At 58.6% G+C, this 21,410-nt stretch overlaps 1 protein-coding gene across 1 annotated transcript; it reads right to left on the bottom strand.

Moving 5' to 3' along the window:
• Positions 1 to 1,585: 1,585 nt before the first annotated feature.
• On the bottom strand, positions 1,586 to 21,210 carry SEMA6B (semaphorin 6B). Its single transcript, XM_034755583.1, has 7 exons — positions 20,967 to 21,210; positions 17,956 to 18,092; positions 16,927 to 17,056; positions 9,758 to 9,818; positions 9,189 to 9,251; positions 3,803 to 3,904; positions 1,586 to 1,744 (listed from the first exon to the last, which is right to left on the bottom strand). Exons 1-7 carry the CDS (start codon positions 20,987 to 20,989, stop codon positions 1,586 to 1,588), a joined length of 675 nt encoding a protein of 224 aa, XP_034611474.1. The 5' UTR covers positions 20,990 to 21,210.
• Between the last annotated feature and the right edge of the window lie 200 nt (positions 21,211 to 21,410).

The following is a 21,410-nucleotide window of genomic DNA, read 5'->3' as shown; positions in this document are numbered from 1 at the left end:
CCAGCCCCATCCCCCACAATCTTCACTGATCCCCCCGCCCGGGGAGCGACGAGAGCCGGTCTCAAACCCCCAGCTCTGAGCCTCCCTTGGGGAAGATGAGAGCTGGAGACACCCCGGCAAGTCGCAGCTGCGGCCCGGAAAGGCTGGCTGGGTGCCCGCAGGGGGCGGCGCCAGGCGCGCACACAAACATGCCAATGCATGCCCACGTTATCGCGGGCTCCCTGTGCCCGTAAGCGCCACGCCGTCTCCGAGATCGGTGCCAGCAGCTGGGCTCCAATCTGTGCTTTAGAGAGAGGGGGGCAGGAGCCAGACTTCCCGGAGAGCCCCTTCCCCGCCTGGCCGCGGGTGGGTGGAGATGGGGACCTTGGTAGGGGAACAGCAGGGGATCTGCTGACAACGCCTCGCCCGCTGCCCTGCCACAGCCGGAGACGCTCTCGATCCCTGGCCCGAGAGACGCCTCCACGCTGGAGGGATTGTGCAATTTGTGACAGAGGAAAGGAAAGAAAAAGAAAGGCCACCTCCTCCCCCCCTACCCCAATAAAACAAAAATACAAACAGGCCAAGATCCGATTCTGGAAACCCCCACGGAATCCGCGCCAAACCAGAGAAAGCCACACACCCGGGGCCCCTTCCCGCCTCGCGGTCGGTAGAAAATCAGCCCCCAAACGGGTTTAAAACAACAACAAAAAGATTGTGCTTCCTATTGTTCCAGAGACATATGCCCCCTCTTCCTGTCCTCCCCAGGGGGACTCCACAATCCCTAAGGCTACGTTTGTGCCAATCCTCTGCCCCCCACGCAGTCATCTCCACCACAGCGAAGGGCTCCTGTTGGAATCGGGCGGCGTGTGACCGACTGCATCAAGGCACGGGGGCGATGGTGGCACAGCGCGGCTGTGGGAGGCAGCCGGGAACCGTTTCACCAGCCAGTTCAGAGGGGCTTCGTTAGGGCTGCGGAGGGGCTGGGGCGGGGCCAGTATCAGGAAATGCCGTAGGGAAGGAGGATGGCCGGTTTTGGGGAGCGTAGCGGTAACCTCGCTGCAGTGTCAGCCCANGATAGATAGATAGATAGATAGATAGATAGATAGAGGGGGTGGATGGGGATAGATAGATAGATAGATAGATAGATAGATAGATAGATATTGGGGTGGATGGGGATAGATAGATATTGGGGTGGATGGGGATAGACAGATAGATATAGATAGATAATGAGAGAGAAAAGGTGGGCGACGTGATATCTTTTATTGGACCAACGTCTGTTGGTGCAAGAGAAGCTGCCGAGCGACAGCGAGCTGAAGACGAGCTCTGTGTAGCTCAAAAGCTCGTCTCTTTCACGAACAGACATTGGTCCAATAACAGATATGACCTCACCCACCTTGTCTCTCTCATATCCTGGGACCAACACGGCTACAACAACACTGCAAGACAGACAGACAGATAGATAAATGGGTATTTATTGGAGCAGACGGATAAAATGACAAAAGGAAAATAAGCAAAAGAAAAAATGAACAAAAGAAAGAAAGAAGGACAAAAATCAAAAAGACAACGAACCCCCGAATTTGGCACGTTGTTCCCCGACCAGGCGGGCTCACTGCGGGCAGCCCCCCTCTGCCCCCCACCCGCCCAAGAGCAGGGAGCAGGCCGGGCGGTACTGACCCGTGAAGAGGGCGACATTGGCATGTTTGGGGTCGTAGGGGCACCGGGCCATGCCGCTGATGCTGTCTCCAATGGGCTCCAAGGTGTCCATCTAAGGAGAGGGAGAGAGGTGGTAAGTTTGCACCGGGGCCTGACAGCTCCCAGCCTCCCCACACTCGCCCACGGACAGCAAACTCAGCGGGCGGCTAAAGCAAGGCCCCTAAATCCACAACCAGACACCTCATTGAGTGACTGGCCTGTCGGGGTGCCGAGTGCCGCAGCTCCTACTGGCTGCCAGGGGAGCTCCACCACGCTGGGTGCTGGGCACACATACAGCCCCGGCCTCAAAGACCTAACAGATTAAATGGGCAAGGGAGGGGAAACTGAGGCACAGCGAGGGGAAATGACTTGCCCAAGGTCGCACCCCAGAGATGGCCAGGCTGCCTATCACACAGCCCCATCCCTCTTGGCTTCAGGAGGTTCCCCAGACTCCTGCCCCATCAGCCCGGTGCCGTCAGATCCACACCTGAGCTGGGGCCACTCTCTACTTTAGGTGCCACCTGCTTAGGATTCCCACCACGGACGCCTCCTTGGCTTCTCCCTGGAACATGTGGCTCCCTGGCCCCTCGTGTCCTGCTCTGCTGTGCCAGGGGATGACAGCAGCAGGGGTCAGTGTCATCTGTTCCCATCACTACTGGATAAACTGTGACTCTTTGCCTTGCGCCCTGCTTCACCGCTCCCTCCCGGGCTCTCCGTAGCCCGGCCTCCTCCGCGCCGGGCCGGGATCTTCACCGTCGCCCGGCCTCCTCCGCGCCGGGCCGGGACCTTCACCGTCGCCCGGCCTCCTCCACGCTGGGCCGGGACCTTCACCGTCGCCCAGCCTCCTCTGCACCGGGCCGGGATCTTCACCGTGGCCCGGCCTCCTCCGCCCTGGGCCGGGATCTTCACCGTGGCCCGTCCTCCTCCGCCCTGGGCCGGGACCTTCACCATGGCCCGGCCTCCTCCGCCCTGGGCCGGGACCTTCATCGTGGCCCGGCCTCCTCCGCCCTGGGCCGGGATCTTCACCGTAGTCCGGCCTCCTCCGCGCCGGGCCGGGACCTTCTCCATAGCCCGGCCTCCTTCACTCTGGGCCGGGATCTTCACCGTGGCCTGGCCTCCTCTGCCCTGGGCTGGGATCTTCACCATAGCCCGGCTTCCTTCACACCAGGCCGGGACTGTCTCCATAGCCCGGCCTCCTCTGCGCCGGGCCTTCACCGAAGCCCAGCCTCCTCCGCTCCAGGCTGGGACCTTCTCCATAGCTCGGCCTCCTTCGTGCCGGGCCGGGACCTTCACCGTAGCCCGGCCTCCTTCGCGCCGGGCCGGGACCTTTACAGAGCTGGCACTGATCAGCAGGGACAGCCCCCGTGGGGGGATGCAGAGATCCGGGCCTGATGGGGGAATGTCCCCAGTGCACTGTGCCCCAGGCTGCACCTGCTGCCTTGTGCTGCCCCATTGACACCCTCCCCCCAGCTCTGCTCCATCCCAGAAGCTTGCCCCAAGCAACCCGGGCAGTTCCCCTGGGGCTGGGCCGCTGGGACTGCCCCTTGGTCCCCAGGGCGAGGGGGCTGCACTGGTGCTCATGCCCTGCACTTTGCCCGCCCCCGCTGCCCGCGGTGAGGAGCATAAGGAAAGCAGCCCCGGGAGGAACAGGGCACCGCATGCCCAGAGGGGAGAGTCCCCAGGCAAGGCAGGAGGGTCAGGGAAAGACACTTGCACAGTCAGCGATTAAATGACACAGAGACCCACAAATGCTACACAGGGGCCCAAGCTACACATGTGGGACCCCGCCCATGGGAACATACTCTCTCTATATGTTACATGTCCATACGATGCCTACATGCTACGCACGGGCCCGCACGACATACACACCACACGCCACCCACCGGAACACGTACATGGGACACACACGCTCCACTCCACGCTAAACACATGAGCACGTGCCACATACACACGCTCGTGACTCACATGGGACACACCCCACCCACGTGTGCAAGTGCCGAACATGGGCAGATGTTGCGCCCCCTGCCCCCAACACACACACGTGCGCCCCGTCCCGTGGGTAGACCCCGAAGGCCGCGTTCTCCATCCCCGGCTGGGCTGGGCTGGGCGGGGCGGGGCGGGGGTGACTCACGCTGTAGTTGGCGCAGATGGGGTTGAAGGCGTTGGTCCCACACACGAAGAGCGTGCTCTCGTTCGTCACCAGCAGCACCTTGACGAAGTTCCGGCACTCTGCCTGGAGAGGAGAGGGGAGGGGGGTCAGAGCCAGCGGCCGCGCTCAGCGCACTGGGATTACGCTGCGGGGGAGGGAGTTGGGGTGTCGACCCTGCTCCAGTGCTTGTGGGAGAAGTGGGGGGTCCGACATACCTGGGCCACAAGGTTGGGAGTGGCCACCTGAAGCCGGAGCCGGCCAAAGTGGAGGCAATCAAGGCCTTGCCCGCCCCCCAGACTAAGAAGCAGGTCCAGGCTTTCAATGGGATGGCGGGGTACTACCGGAGGTTTGTGCCCCACTTTAGCTCCTTGGCAGCCCCCCTCACGGAGCTGTGTCGAAAGGGAAAGCAGGACAAGGTGGTCTGGACCGAGCAGTGCCAGAGGGCTCTCTGTGCGCTGAAGAGGGCACTTATCCAGGGCCCAGTGCTGGTAAACCCGGATTTTAACAAACCCTTCCTGGTGTTCACCGACGCCTCGGACACAGGGCTGGGGACGGTGCTGATGCAAACTGATACTAACAGGGAGAGACACCCCATTGGGTACCTGAGCAAGAAGCTGCTGCCCCGGGAGCAGCACTACGCGGCCATAGAGAAGCAATGCCTGGCCATGGGGTGGGCCCTTAACAAACTGCAGCCGTATCTATTTGGGCGGCGCTTCACCGTGTGCACCGACCATTCGCCCCGACGTGGCTGCACCCAATGAAAGGGGCTAATGCCAAGCTGCTGAGGTGGGCCCTGCTCCTCCAGGGGTATGACATGGAGGTGGTCCATGTGAGGGGGAGGGCCAATGTTATAGCGGATGCTTTATCGCGGGGCGGGGGCCCTGAACTTCCCCAGGTCACTGGCTAAGTGACCCTGCTCCGTTCAGCCTCGAAGGGGGGAGAGATGTGACGAAGTGGGGGTTTTCTTGTTTTCTGTGGAGTTTCAATGGTTTGCATGCGGAGGGGGTGGGACTCAGTTTCCCTGGGGGTTACTGGTTTAACGAGGTGAGGGGAGAGGGAATGTGTTTTGCAGAGGCCCGGAGAGAGGACGTGGGGACCCAGCCGGTGGCCGGGAGGATGGATACCCCAGCAACCGGTGACCTGGCGACCCAGAGGCCCAGCTGAGGAGACGCAGCCGGTTCTGGCCAGTGGGAGGACAATGGGCTGCAGAGTGAGGACCCAGTGACCTAACCAGCTGGTTCCAGCCAGAGGGAGAAGCAGGAGAGGAGGCCCCGGTTTACGACCCTGTTTACCTGGAGAGAAGACAATGGACAGAGGCGGGGCCTGGGGCAGGGCATCTCGGATGGGGGGCGGCTCTGGGCTGGAGAGGGGAAGCAGGCAGAGCCCACCTGGATGCAGAGAGACTGGGATGTGCTGGGCTGAGGGAGGCCAGGCCTGAGGGTCAGAGAGTTTCCTGTGCTGTGTTCAACTCTCAATAAACCCTTCTGTTTCATGCTGGCTGAGAGTCACTCCAGTCTAGGGAACAGGGTTGCATCAACCCCTTCGGGGGTGGAGGCCCCGGGGGTCCAGAGCGAGTGGACTCCCTGAGGGGGCCCACGGCAGAGACAGACGTGCTAAGGCTCAGAGAGATGCGGATCCAGGAGGTGGAGGGTCCGGACCCCGAGAGAGAGTGGACCCCCGAGAAGGGCTGTCTCACTAAAAGGGGGCACCCCCCACGGACCGCACGGGGCCAAGAGTGGGCACGATCTGTGAGTCCGTGACAGTTGGGAAACGTTACTCTGGGCCAGCCTGAGACGACGGGGCCGTTCCTGCTCGTAGAACTCATGGGCGTGGGGTGGGGGCCTGGTAATGGGGAGCAGAATTTGGCTTCATGCACCCAGTTGGCCAACCTGTGGGCTGGTTCGGCCACCTTGACGCATGCTGGGCCCAGCACCGTGCCATGGGCTGAGGACCACACCAGGCACCCATCTCAGTACATCAGGGAAAGCGCAACCTTCAAAGGACATGATCAGGGAGCCTCGCCCCACATATGGTAAAGGTAAAGAAATACATCTCTCTCTGTCACCATACACCCCTGTATCCATCCATCCCCCTATTTACCCAGCCACCCATCTAATCTATCTATCCATCCATCCCCATTCATCCCTATTATTCCAGCCATCCACCCATCTATCCACCCCCTGTATCCATCCATCCTATCTACCCAGCCACTCGTCTAATCTATCCATCCATCCATCCATCCCCATCCATCCACCCATCTATCCACCCCCTGTATCCATCCATCCTATCTACTCACCCACCCATCTAATCTATCTATCCATCCATCCCCATTCATCCCTATCAATCCAGCCATCCACCCATCTATCCACCCCCTGTATCCATCCATCCTATCTACCCAGCCACCCATCTAATCTATCAATCCATCCCCATTCATCCCTATCCATCCACCCATCTATCCACCCCATGCATCCCCCTGTATCCGTCCATCCTATCGACCAGCCACCCATCTAATCTATCTATCCATCCATCCCCATTCATCTGTAGCTATTTAGCCATCCACCCATCTATCCACCCCATGCATCCCCCTACATCCACCCCCATGCATTCCTACCTAGCTAGCTATCCATGCTCCTCTATTTATCAATCTCTTTATCTATCTATCCCTCCCTTCACTTGCATCCCCATCTATCCATCTCCATGCACACCCTCTATGAAATCCACCTCTCTCTAAGCAAACCCCTCTATCTAGTCATCTAGCTAGAAATGTTTCCCTGTTGCTTTTGTTTTTAAATCTAGGTTAGAACAGTTTTCTGTTTCTATTTAAAACGCTCTGGAGGGTTTGCACTGAGAACACTGCAGCGTGACTGGGCTAGTGCCTGGGAACCCAGACATCCCACTAGTTAAAGGCTTCGCTTAGTTTCATTGTCCAATTGGAGGAAAATGCCAAAAGGGGACAATATGCACGCACAGAGGCAACAAAGAGGTGTTCAAAATCCATCCAGCCTTAATCATCTTCGATGCTGTTGGCTGCCCAGGTGAGGGAATGATTTTGAATGCCGGATTTGTAACCTGACAGCGGCCCTTTTAACCTTGCACAGAGACATCAGTGGCTGGATACAGATGGGCTCCTCCAGCCGGCTCCAGGTGCCGCTCCAGATGGCAGGGTGGACACAAACAGAAGGGCTGCAAGTTTAGGGGCAGATGGCCACCTGCACACCCCACAGTTGGCCCTCGTGAACCAAAGCGCCAGGAACGAGGCCTTCAAAAGTGTGCAGTGGGGGAAAAAAAAAAAAAAAAAAAGAATCCAACCAAGCACCTTAAAGCTCCATTTTTCCAGGCCTGCTAGGAAACCATGGAAACACACATTCATGGGCTTTGATTGGGAAACAAAGAGAGGCCGAAAACCTGTGAAGCTGCCTGGGCAGAAAGACAAGACGTGAGCAAGGGCAGGGGTGGATGGAAACCACTGAAAATGCTTCTGCCAAGCTCAGAGGTGCGGGAGAGGCCGGGGGGCCGGGGGTGTGCCCGTGCGCGGCTCAAGAACCTGCCAGGGGTTCGAGGTTACTGCTGATGAGGGTTCCCACATTTGCAAGGAATAAAAACTGGTCCTGGTTTGGGGATGGGGTGGGGGATGGGGAGGGCAACCGTCCTTTAAACCTTCACTAGTGCCCCAAATCAGGCTCAAAAATTTAAAAAAACCTCAGATCAACAGAAATGGATAATTAACCCAAAAAACCCACCAGCAATTGTTAAAAAAATTAAGACGTCAAATTTCCCAAGCAGCCTCAGAGCCCCAATCCCAGCTGCCTTGTAACCAGGGCTGGAGAAGCTGCAAATGAAACTGACTAGGAAGAGCCATGAAACTGACGAGCCTGTTTTCCTCCTCCCCAGGAGCCCATTGGTTGTTGGAACCCTCTCTGTGTTTGGAGCTGGGGCTCCAAATGTCCCATGGATAAGACGAGGAGGGAGTTTATCAAAGGCAGAAAGGGAAGGTTAAGTGCCCATCCCCCACTGAACATCTAGGGGAGTTGGGTGCTTAGTTCCCATTTATGCCTTTTGAAAACTCCTCCCCCAAGTCGGGCAAAATGTCCACACCTGGGTGCCTAGAGTTAGGTGCTTGAAGTTGGATTTTCAAACAGGACTGGGACCCTGAGATAACCATGTAAATAACAGCGCTGGATTCTCACAGGTGCCCATTGGATTGAGTTAGGGAGGGAGGCAGGAGTGAAGGGTGATATACAGACTGGGAAGGGGGGGTTGAAAGAGAACACACTGTAGGGAGAGGAGTGGGAAAGAAGAATGGGAAGTGGGGGGGGGGGGTGCTGCTGATCAGCCAAAACTTCCACTGCACAGATGCTGCAGGTATTCTGTACCACCAAAATCGAGGCCACTTGTAGTGAGGTGTCTAGGTATGGATTTGCGGCTACGGGCTCATGGAACTGGGAACTCAAATGCCATGGGAATTTAGTGGGAACCGGGTGCCAAATTCCATTAGGTTCTCTTGAAAATCCCACTCTCAGACCCCCAAGTCTGAAAACGTTGACCTCCGATGGTTTAGGAAGATTGTGGGTCAGATTCTCCCGTCCCTTACACTGGTGTCGATCTGGAGTAATTCTTTGGGTGTGAACAGTTCCACTCCCAATTCAGCCTGGTGTAAGCGGGCTCAGAGTCTGGCCCGCAGATGTTTAACGGGTCAGCGCCCCTTCAGCTAATGCCGATTTATTCCACTTCCTGGCTGTAATGGTGAGCCAGAGGTCCTGCTGGCCCGGGTTCTGATCCAGCGGGGCACCGGGCCGCCACTCCCTGGGGAGCCCGGTGCTCTGCCTTTTTCAGCCTGAAGAGGCATTAATGGAATCTGGAAATTGGATTTCTCACCGATTATGAGATGTGTCTGTTCTGATCAACAGACCAGAAATAATTAATTACAAAGCCAATTATACTAGCATCTAATAAATCACATTTGACACAAATGTTTGCAGGGAGTTAAAAGGCAGAGAGTATGACAAACGCAGCTCACGGTGGGGCCCACGCCGACCACCCCACAGCGAGCGGGAAGGCAAAGGGGGGAGCTGGCCAGAGAGCTGGAGCACCAAACAAGGCCACTGTGCTCAGTGGATAGTTGTGGGAGTGGGTGTATTGGCAGTAGTGAGCTGGGGTGTGGATCCCGGTGCACCCCCACGCTGGGAGCATGAATCCTGGCACCAGCGTGCAAAGCATGGCGCCGCTATTTGGAGTGATGGCAAGCAACTTGGAGTCCTAGCCTGAGAGGAGTGGGGGGCAGAGAGCTGGGGCAATGTGCAGGAGATACACCACTTCCCCCCCCCCCCCGCCCCTGCAGGCCAGGCAGCGGGGCGGGCCGCACCCTTACCTCATGCTTCCCCTTCATCCGGCAGATGCTGATGTCGTGTGGGTTCGACCCCCACGTCAATTTCTGGGTATAAAAGCAACAAGGAACTCAAGTCAAACTCAGGTGAGCAAAAGGTCCAGATTTCCTTCAGCCATAGCTGCAACTGCTCCCCCTGCACCGAGTTAGCCCCATCCCGCCATAGCCATCAGCGAGATGAGTTGGCTGGGTCTCAGCTCCCTGCATTTGGCGCATTGCTGGGAGCTGCATGAGCATCTCTATGCACAGAGGGAAGACACCGGCCCGGGCATGCTGCCCCCTGCGTGCCAGTGGTGGCCTGAGGGGCTGGGCTGGCGTCTATACCTTGGACACCTGCCCAGGGCTTCTAATTGCTAGGAGCCCTTGGGACCGTGTGACCTGCTCCTGGAGCTGCCTGGAGAGATCCCGCGCTCAGACTCCCACTCGAAGGCAGCGACTTCGCTCTGAGCCCATGAATAAGTGAGGCTGGTCCCTGGCGGAGGCATGGGGAGCCGGCCCCCGGGGTTAGCAGTGCCTGGGAGAGACCTGCAGTGCTGCCAAGGCCCGGCACTTACCCGCTGGTAGCGCATCTCGCTGGCTGTGGCAGGCTCCAGGCTCACCCGGTACAGGTTATCCCTGGCGGGAGAGAAGGGGGGCAGGTGCCTGAGAGAGTGCTGGCCATGGGGGTGAATGTTATATACAGCCCTACACAACCCACACGCACACAAAACACTCCCCAACCCACACTGCCAGCCCCCATCACACATCCCCCAAAACATCTCCAACCTCTCCCTACCAACCTACCCACTCATAACACACATCCCTGAATCACCCCCAAAACCTCCCCCATATGCACCCCAATTCATTCCCAACCCCCCCACGAACCTACCCACTCAACACACATCCCTGAATCACGCCCACCAAACCTCATCCGTATGCACCCCAATTCATTCCCAATCCCCCCACGAACCTACACACTCATAACATACATCCCTGAATTACCCCCACAAAACCTCCCCCGTGTGCACCCCAATTCATTCCCAACCCCCCCCACGAACCTACCCACTCATAACACACATCCCTGAATCACACCCACCAAACCTCATCCGTATGCACCCCAATTCATTCCCAACCGCCCCTATGAACCCACCCACTCATAACACACATCCCTGAATCACCCCCACGAAATCTCCCCCCTATGCACCCCAATTCATTCCCCCCCCACAAACCTACCCACTCATAACACACATCCCTGAATTACTCCATGAAACTTCCCCCGTATGCACCCCAATTCATTCCCAACCCCCCCATGAACCTACACACTCATAACATACCTCCCTGAATCTCCCCCCCAAAACCTCCCCCATATGCACCCCAATGCATTCACAGTCCCCCCTACGAACCTACCCACTCATAACACACATCCCTGAATCACCCCCACCAAACCTCATCCGTATGCACCCCAATTCATTCCCAACCCCCCCACAAATCTACCCATTCATAAAACACAAGCAGCAAACAAGTCACCAGCAGTCACCCACTCAGAACCCACCTCTCAAAACACAAATACCACGCCCCAACACATGACAATCTCTAGGATTGTCCTAACACAGACATGCACACACATTCCTAAACAACTCCAACTCCCATACAAAAATGCTCCCCAAACACCACCCCTTCCTCCCCCACCCGCTGACACCCCCCCACACCCACATGGGTGTAAGAGCCGGGCCTGGTGGGTGGGGCAGGCTGGTTTCCCTGGCGAGTTGAGGGCATTTTCCCCGTCTGACATGGAAAGCTTTTCCCAAGCACTCCGCTGGCCGCTCCGACTGTGGGGCACATGGTGTCCGTGACGGGAAAGGGGCAGCGGGATCTGGGGGAGCACAGGGCCTGTTCCACCAGCCCCAGCAGGTACTGTGTCTCAGACTCATCCCAGGGCAGCAGGCAGGGATGCTCGCAGCTCCCCGAGCGGGCCAGCCATGTGCCCCACGCAGGCTCTAGGTGGTCGGCAGCAGAGCTGGGCACTAGCAGAGGGCGATGTATGCCCAAGCAATGCCACGTCCCCACGGCCAGCGCTGTCTTTGCAGAGGGCACGGAGAGGCAGGGGGGACCCATGGCTGGGCGCATGAGACTGGGCACAGCCAGCAGCGGGTGAGAGGAAGGTGATCAGAGCAGGGCGGAGGGATGGGTGCGACTTCTGCACTGCCAGAGTGCCGGCCGCCTGAGGCTCCCTGGCCTCCCCCGCCACCTGCCAGTGCGTTCTGACTGACACGCGTCTGCCATTGACGTGGGCGACGCTACGCCCATCCGTCACCGTGACAACCCCCCCTCACAGCCGCACGTTCTGTGTGGCTGGGGGGTGGCTGAACTGCCCCGGCCTCCTCTCCAGGGACAGGAGGGGGGATCCCCATGGGGAGCGGGGGTCTTCACCAGGGAAGGGAGGAGGGGTCCCAGTGGGGTGGGGAGAGGGGGAGCCCTGTGTCCCAAGCCTTCCCCTCTGGAGCTAAGGACCGCGGCTGACGGCTATTTCAAAGAGATGCCTTCCTGGGACCTCTCCCCTCAGCTCCCTCCCCCTTTCCCCCACTGGCTACTATACACTTCCCAAATGCCCCCATCCCGCCACTGGTTCCTGCCCCCTTTCCTGCCCTCTGGCCCCTCTCCCATCCTGCATGCCAGCCCCTTCCAGCACCCAGCCGGTCCCTGGACCCCTTCCACTCCTTCCCATCCCCCCCACAGCTGGTTCACGGTGCCCCCCACCTGACTGGCTCCTGCATCAATTACAAGTGATGGTGCATTAATGAACCTCCAGGAAACTTCCCCCTAATTGCTGTCTCCCGGGGCTCTGGCAAACGAGCAGAGCCGTGTCCTCATTAGAGGCAGAGGCCTGCGAGCCGCGGGGAGGAGAGATGCCCCCGGGTCACTCAGCCCCATCAGGGATGTGGAGCTGGTGGCCGCAAAATCCTTCTCTGAGGAAGCTGCATCATCCCCTGCTCACTGCCCCCCACCCAGTGCCAGACAAGGCACCTACGGAGAGAAGAGGCGAGTCACACACACTGGGGGCCTCCTAGGAGATGGGGTCTGGGTGACAAATCAGGGCACAGCCACTTAATGGTGGGGTGGGTGGGGGGCTATTATAGCACCTATTGCAGGGGTCCCCAACGCGGTGCTTGCGGGTGCGCCCGCCTACTGGCCGCCGGACAAGCAGCCACCGAAATGCGTCAACATCAAGAAGCGCTACTGCCGAAATCCCTCCGAATCTCGGCAGCATTTCGGCGGCGACGCCTCTTGAGGTTGCCGCTTCACGGCGGCATTTCACCGGCTGCTTCTCCGGTGGCCACGGTCCTCGTCGGCTAGTTGTTTGGCGCCCCCCCGACAGAAAAGGTTGGAGACCACTGACCTATTGAATCACTGGGAATGGGCAGAAGCCCGCCCACATCTAACAGCACCGCCCCCACAGCCTAAGGGGAGGAGCCACCAGAACCAGTAATCAAATCATTCCAAGGGACATGACATGAAACATCAGGGACGGGAGTGAAAGTGACAGGGACAGACACCGGGGGACACCGGTCAGAGAATCCCAGACAGCAACCACTGCTCCTCGAAGGCGGCCAGGGAGCCAGGGGACACGGAGACGTGACTTGAGGGAGGATCAGAAATAGACTCCGCTGTCGCAGAGTCCCCGCTCCCCCGCATCCAACTTCCTCCTCCTGGTAGGGTGGACAGCCACCTTGACCAGCGTCAGGAGGAGGCTGACGATGGGGGTCTCGCGACTTCGTGGGGCCACCGACGGGGTGTGATAAATCAGGAGTTGCAGGGGAAAGTGCAGCTAAACCGGAGGAGGAGGAGGTTCTGGAAGAGCCAGAAGAGGGACTGCAACCTGGGGCCCTCGATGTAAATGCCCGCCAGGGTCTCCCTCTTGCCGTGGAAGGGGCAGGTGTCGGGGGAGGTGGTACACACCCGTGCTCACAGCTCTGTGAAGGAGCCACCAACTAATATCCCCAGCGGGCCGTGGGACCAGGGTGGAGCACGGGCTGGCCCACCGGGGCTCCCCATCCTACATGGGTGGAAGTAGGTCCTGCCACTTGGTGTCAGGGTGGGACACCAGGGTGAGGAAGTGAAGGGTGTGGAGTGATTTACGAGGAGAGGCTGAGGGAACTGGGTTTATTTAGTCTGCAGAAGAGAAGAATGAGGGGGGATTTGGTAGCTGCTTTCAACTACCTGAAAGGGGGTTCCAAAGAGGATGGATCTAGACTGTTCTCAGTGGTAGCAGATGACAGAACAAGGAGTAATGGTCTCAAGTTGCAGTGGGGGAGGTTTAGGTTGGATATTAGGAAAAACTTTTCACTAGGAGGGTGGTGAAGCCCTGGAATGGGTTCCCTAGGGAGGTGGTGGGATCTCCTTCCTTAGAGGTTTTTAAGGCCCGGCTTGACAAAGCCCTGGCTGGGATGGTTTAGTTGGGGATTGGTCCTGCTTTGAGCAGGGGGCTGGACTAGATGACCTCCTGAGGGCCCTTCCCACCCTGAGATTCTATGATGGGATGAAGTGAATGATTCTTGGGCCCTGCATCCACAGTATCCCAAGCGCATGGCAACTCCATTGCTCCAGCCCTGCTGCCTGACCCGGCTCTGGGGGAAATCACGCGGCTCTCGCTGGCCATTTGTTTCTCAATCTGGCTTTTTATGCTGATTTATGGGGCTGGTTTCCACCATAATCGGTGCAGTTAAGTGGCAGCCTTGGATGTGAAAAGTTCGCTGCCTAAGTGCTGCTGCCGGCGTGTAAGTGCTGAGGCAAAATGATGATTCATGGAGCCGAGCTGGGAGTGGGTAATTTATGCTCCGAGTGGCCAGATCTGTTTTTATTCATCTCAATTAAACTGGGATGGCAAAAACCGATACATTTGGGCTAATGAATGAACAAGTTAAATACGCATTTATATTAATTTGTGTTCTAATGCTCCTGGGCTGGCGGGCCCGGCACAAAGCCCCCTGACAACAGTGCCAGGAAAACATTCCCTCTCGGCACCGGCCAGCAGGGGGGGCCCAAATGTTGCCCAGCTAAGGGCTGTGCTGGGAATATGCTGGGCAGGGCCACAGGGCTGTCTACTTTAGTGGAGCATGATGTAGCCCTCCTTCTTTTTTAACACAGATGCAGCCGACAGAAACTACAGTTCCCAGCATGCATTGCTCAAGCTGAGCCAAAAGCCACTCAGCTCTAGATGGAGCCCTGCATGCTGGGACCTGTAGTCTTCTACAGCCCACATCTCCTCCACAAGATGAGGCAGACTATTGCATGCTGGGATATGCAGATTCTGGGGCTCACGCAGCGCCCACTCAGGTCTAGGCGGAGCATTGCATGCTGGGACCTGTAGACTTGGGCTCACACCATCAGGTCTAGGTGGAGCAGTGCATGCTGGGACCACAGGCTGCATTCTAGATCTCCGTGTGTTGCGTTTGCTGCAATGACTGAGTGCCCCGGTGACTAGATCTCTGTTTCTCCAGAGCGGGTGCAGACTGGGCAGCAGTAGGGCAAGATTCCCCTCCACTAACTGCCTGGCCAATGTGCCACAACCCTGCCCTGGAGACATCAGCCTGGCTAGCAAAGGCGGTGGGGTCACTGGCAGTCCGTGGATATGGGCTCTCTTTACACGGAGACCTGTGGCCAGGAGTCTGGGTGCTACCATCACTAATGCAGTGATCACGGTCATCTGCTCTCTCCCATCGGGATGGCTCAGGTGAAGCAGGGACGCTGTGTTTCTACCATAAAATCAGCCAGACTGGGTCAGACCAATGGTCCATCTAGCCCAGTGTCCTGTCTTCCGACAGTGGCCAATGCCAGGTGACCCAGAGGGAATGAACAGAACAGGGAATATAATATAATAATACAGAGATATACCTATCTCATAGAACTGGAAGGGACCCTGAAAGATCAATAGTCCAGTCCCCTGCCTTCACTAGCAGGACCAAGTACTAATTTTGCCCCAGATCCCTAAGTGGCCCCCTCAAGGATTGAGCTCACAACCCTGGATTTAGCAGGCCAATGCTCAAACCACTGAACTATCCCTCCCCGTGATCCATCCCCTGTCGCCCATTCCCAGCTTCTTGCAAACAGAGGCTAGGGACACCATCCCTGCCCATCCTGGCTAATCGCCATTGATGGACCTATCCTCCATGAACTTATCTAGTTCTTTTTTGAACCCTGTTATAGTCTTGGCCTTCACAACATCCTCTGGCAAAGAGTTCCACAGGTTGACTGTGCGTTGGGTGATGAAATACTTCCTTTTGTTTGTTTTAAACCTGCTGCCTATTAATTTCATTTGGTGACCCCTAGTTCTTGTGTTATGAGAAGGCATAAATAACACTTCCTCATCTACTTTCTCCACACCAGACATGATTTTATAGACCTCCATCATATCCCCCCTTAGTCACGGTGAGGCATGATTTCCCTTTACAAAAACCATGTTGACTCTTCCCCAACAAATCGTGTTCATCTAGCCAACACACAAAGCCCAGAATTGCAGATCTGCCGCTGTGTTTACAAATGATAGTTGTGTGTTTCATTAACCAGCCACTGAGATGGAAAGCCTAGTCCAAAGTCATGATGCAGCCATAATAGATAAAGTTATATGCTCAGAACTGGCTTTCGGCCTTTACAAGGGAGGGGTCACAGAACAGTGAGCCACGGATTGGGGTCCCCCTGTGAGGGAGGGGGTCACAGAGCTGTGAGCCACATATTGGGGTCCCCCTGTGAGGGGAGGGGTCACAGAGCTGTGAGACTCATGGGGGGCCCCATGTGAGGGGAGGGGTCACAGAGCTGTGAGCCATGTATTGGGGTCCCCCTGTGAAGGGAGGGGTCACAGAGCTGTGAGCCATGTATTGGGGTCCCCCTGTGAAGGGAGGAGTCACAGAGCCGTGAGACACAAATGGGGGTCCCCGTGTGAAGGGCGGGGTCACAGAGCTGTGAGACTCATGGGGGGCCCCATGTAAGGGGAGGGGAGTCACGTTGTGGGGTGTGTGAGATGCAGGTTTTGGGGTCCTCTCTGTGAGGGGAGAAGACGGGACAGCAGGTCAGAACCAACAATCTGGGCGCCCCTTGTTGGAGGGCCAGACGGCAGAGGCCATTAATGACTCACGGGGGGGGGGGGGCGGCACTGGAGTCAATGGAGCACTGCACCCCCTTCTCCATTACCACATGGGGGGCTGGACCCCATCTCTGGGGGACCTCAGCCCATCCTCCACTCTCACCAGCATCCTCTCTCCCCCTTCCTTCCCGTAGGCTGCAGGTTGCTATGGCGCACCTAGGCCATAGCAACCCAGGTTCTGCCTGTTTGGGACTCAGGCTGCGAAGTGCACCCCCCCACACACCTGTCTCGTCCCCTCCCCACTGGCCTGGCCCCCTGGTCCTCTGGGTCTTCCCTTGCCCCTCCGCCACGTCAGCCTGCGGGAAAGGAGGAGGAGGAGGAAGCGGAAAGGACAGCTGGCAGCATGGAGATCTCCTGCCCCCACTTCTCCCTCCAGCCCCCTAATCCCATCTGCACCCAAATCTCCTCCTGCTCCCCTGACCCCCCAATCCCTTCACCCCCCACCCCGATCCCTCTCCTCCTGCCCCCATTTTTTGCCCTGGCTCCCCGGAACTCTTCTCTTCTCTGCATCCCGTGTCTTGTATCTTGGGGAGGGGGTGCCCAGAGATCTCTGGGGCGTGGGGCCCCATTAGAGAGGGGTGCCCAGGCCTGAGCAGGGTGTGTTACCTGTCGCCGATGTACAGAGTCCGGTTGACCTTCAACATGCGCTGGATGTTGAGTCGCTCCGCCCCACTGCCGTCCAGGCTGGAGAAATGGCTCAGCCCGCTGCCCACGAACACCGAGTAGTGCTTCACATCTGCCAGGGGACAGCGGCACCTGCTAGCTCCCCTCTTCGAAAGCACCCCCGCTCTGCCCTCCCGCCCCCGGCCCCCGGCCCCGCTGCTCCAATCCCGCCCAGGCCCCAGGGGAGCTGAGTTCTGCAGCCCCGGCTGAGCCGGGGGTTCTCTCCCATCAAATCGGTTTGATTGGTCAGGAGCGAGGTTCTGCCCCCGGCCCTGCCGATGCCCCTCAATCCTGACCTGCAGACACCCCCCTCTTTGGCTTGGAATAGCCTCCCAGCGCCCCTAGCTCTGCCAATGACCTGCAAAGCCACCCCCAATGTATCTGCCACGCCACATGCCGAGTGAGACGCCCTGCACAGAATGCCCCTCTCCCGCTCCGCTGACGCAGTTCCTCCCTGCTCAGCAGGACGGGCCCCCTGGCATGCCAGTGCCCCACCCCTCCAGTACCACGCCAAGGCCACCTCCTCAATCTGCCAGACCTCCCTGCGGCCGCCCCCTGCGTCCCAAAGCAGCTGCCACCTGCACCCCGGTGCAGCCCCCTGTTCTGTCAGCGTCCTGCCTCTGTGCTCCCCTGGGACTAGAGTGACCAGATGTCCCGATTTTATAGGGACAGTCCCGATTTTGGGGTCTTTTTCTTGTATAGGCTCCTATTACCCCCCACCCCCCGTCCTGATTTTTCACACTGGCTGTCTGGTCACCCTACCTGGGACCCAATATTCAATGTGAAACCGGGATTGGGGGGGGGGATTGGCGAACAGGTTGGGGTCCTCCTGTGAGGGGAGGGGTCCCCCCCAGGAACCCGCATTGTAAAGTTGGCTGAGGGCCTCTCTGGGCCAGCTTGGCACCAGACTGTGCCCCCCACCCCCAGCTCTTCCTTGCCTGGCCCCCCTCGCTTCCACAGTCCCTCACTTACAGTCTCCGGGGGCCACGCTAATGGGCCCGGGCTCTTCGGGGAACACGGCGTCGGCCGCCCCCTCCAGCAGCAGCAGCAGAATGAGCAGATCACAGGGCAGAGTCATGGTCTCCGGGAGGGACGGGCGCCCTTCACACCTGCGGGGGCACAAGGAGAGACAGGAGTGTGAGAGGCAGGGGGAGGGGGCGCAGTGGTGGTCAGCAGCCAGTAGGGGGCAGGCAGAGAAAACCAACCCCCCGCCCCTCACCCCCACCCCCCTGCCCCCAAAAGGCGAGAAGGGGACGGGGAGGGAATGTCCGGCCGTTCCAGTTTCAAAGGCGCTAATGAAAGCAGCTGTTTGGCACCATCACGGCCGCAATGAGGGGTGGGGAGGGGGCACGGCTCGGGTTTCCCCCTGCCCAGGGGGCCAGTGGGGAGGGGGTTAGGGGGAATCAGACAGACACTCCCCCACCCCCACTCGGCTCCATTACTGTTGGAGGAGCCCTTCTGCACTGAGCTCTCGGCTCCTGCCTGTATGGCCAGGATAGGGGAAGGCGGCATGGGGCTGGGGCCCCTGGGGTTTTAGCCCCAACTCTGGCAGGGGAGTGATCTCGTGGTTAGAGCAAAGGGCTCTTGGGAGCCAGGACTCCTGGGTTCTGTTCCCGGTTCTGCCACTGACTCATGGTGCGACCCCAGGCAAGTCCCACCCCCTCTGTGCCTCAGTTTCCCCCCTCTGTGCCAAAATGGCGGTGACTGGAAACTGTTGTCCCAGCGCTGCAACTGCTCATGGTCGTTCCCAGAGGCAGCAGGGAAAGAACCCGGACTCCTGTGCTCCCAAAGCACCGGCCCCGCCGCCGGGCACCCCTCTTGGCAGCAGCTGAGAAGCGTCCCATCCCTGGGGGAGCCCAGCGCTGCCTGAGGCCGGCTGCCACCCCTCCTCACTGAGGGTGGGGCACGGGGAGGCCTGGCTGGGAAACTCACTGCTCTTCCCAGGGGCCCTTGATCCCAGACCAGGGCACTGGCTCCCTGGCACACCGCTTGGGCTGAGGGGGTTTGGGGCAGAGGCTACTGGGCAGGGGGCCAAGAGTGGCTGTCTTTTGCCTATGGAGGAGGCCCTGGCTGGGAGGGGATTGTTTCTTCGAAGGGTGAAGGAAAGTGGGTCATTCCCAGACGAAAGAATTCCAAATATGCTGGGAAAAGCTGTTTTTTTCCATGTCCTGCTCAGCCCCCTCCGTCCACCCGCCATCTCTCGCTTTCCTTCCCTCTCCTCCACTTCCCCGTTCCCTCTCTCCCCCGCTCCTCTGTCATCCAACCCCCTGCTCTGCCCCCAGCCCTCTCCTCCGGTCTCCCCAGCCCTTTCTCTCAGATCTGATGGGGTCCGAGGAGGGCCATAGAAAACAGGAAGAACAGGAGTAAGTGGGCTGTAGTCCACGAAAGCTTATGCTCTAATAAATTTGTTAGTCTCTAAGGTGCCACAAGTACTCCTGTTCTTCTTTTTGCGGATACAGACTAACACGGCTGTTACTCTGAAACTTGTCATAGAAAACAGGAGAATTTGATTTTGCAGAGACCGCATGGACCGGACTGCCCCGGGGGCCTTCCCCCCTGCCCCCCACACCCCTGATCATGCAGTGCAGGCTGCTAGTTCCTCCAGATCTGGGCTCTCAGCCCTGTTGCACATCAGTGCCTCCTCCCCTGAGCACCAGGCACCCCCATGGGCATGAGTGTGTCCCCCAACCCCAGGGACTGAGCACAAGGAGTCCAGAGCGACGGGTCAGCCAGCACCAGGGAATATGAACCCTGGGCAGGTGGCTCGAAAGAGCTGCCCCTGCCTCCCCCATCCCTGTGCTCCCCAGTGTCGCGGGAGGGTCTCCCTGGGTTTGGGGGTTCTGGGGGATGCTCTGGCTGGGTGGCCAAGGCCCCAGTGTTTTCCCACCCAGGTACTGAGCAGGGGTCATTTTAGATTTTGCTCAACACTTCAGTGGCATAAATCGACATGTAGGTGAGTGACAGAGATGGGGAGCGCAAGGGGACAGCCATGCAACCCCCCCGCAACACAACCCTGTGCCCAGACCCCAGCACAATCCACCCGACAACCCACTGCCCAGACCCCAGCACAACCCCCCCCCCGGAAACAACCGACAGACCCCAGAACAACACCCTCTAGACACAACCCACTGCCCAGACCCCAGCACAACCCCCCCTGGAAACAACCGACAGACCCCAGAACAACATCCTCTAGACACAACCCACGGCACAGACCCCAGCACAACCCTCCCCCCTGATACAACCCAGGGCTCAGACCCCAGCACAACCCACCCGACAACCCACTGCCCAGACCCCAGCACAACCCACCTGACAACCCACTTCTCAGACCCCATCAAAACACCCCAACACAACCCACTGCCCAGACCCCAGCACAACCCCCCCGGACACAACCCACTGCCCAGACCCCAACACAACACTCCTGACACAACCCACTGCATAGACTCCAGCACAACCCCCCCGGACACAACCCACTGTCAGACCCCAGCACAACACCTCAGACACAACCCACTGCCCAGACCCCAGCACAATCCACCTGACAACCCACTGCTCAGACCCCAGCACAACACAACCCACTGCCCAGACCACAGCACAACCCCCCCCGGACACAACCCTCTGCCCAGACCCCAGCATAACCCACCCAACAACCCACTGCGCAGACCCCAGCAAAACACCCCAACACAACCCACTGCATAGAGCCCAGCACAACATGAACACTACACCACAGACACAACCCACTGCAGAGACACAACACCTTGCACCGCCAGCAGCGCACACCACACAAGACACCTCAAATGCACAAAACACCCCCCCCTGTGTAGACACACAAGCCCTCCCCCCATCTCCTTTCTCAGTCACTGTGGCCCACACTGCCATCCTGCTGGTCCCTCAGGCCCGTAACCGGGCTGTCATCTTGGATTCAGTCCTCCCTTTAGGGGCTCCCACCCAGGCTGGGGCTAATGGGGAAGATTCCTTCCACGGACGACCTCTGAGATCTGGCCTTTCTCATCCATCCATGCAGCCGAACCCCTCGTCCAGCCTCTCATCATCTCGCCCGCTGCGCCATCCTTCTCTCTGGCCTTGACACATGCGATCTTGCCTCGCTCCGCTCCTTTCACAATGCTGCTGCGAAGATCCTCCTCCTCGCCCGTGGCTCTGACCAGGCCACCGCTCTCTTTGCGTCCCCTTCACATCAGACACACGCTGCTTGTCTTCAGCACCTGGCCCCACCGACCCATCAGCCCTTATTCAGTGTCGAGATGTTGACTCCGGCCTCTGATCGGCCCACTCGGTACATCTCCAGACAAGCCCCTTTGTGTTTTTGCCCCTGCTGCCCCTCACGCTCCCTGTAAACATCCACAAAATCCTTTCAATCCCACCACCAAACCTTCCTTGGCCCCGAGGCCTACACAAAACTAGACAGCAGTTCG

This window comes from Trachemys scripta, chromosome 22 (genome assembly GCF_013100865.1).
Source record: "Trachemys scripta elegans isolate TJP31775 chromosome 22, CAS_Tse_1.0, whole genome shotgun sequence".
Classification (NCBI taxonomy): Eukaryota; Metazoa; Chordata; order Testudines; family Emydidae; genus Trachemys; species Trachemys scripta.
This window is presented reverse-complemented; position numbering and strand designations above follow the sequence as displayed.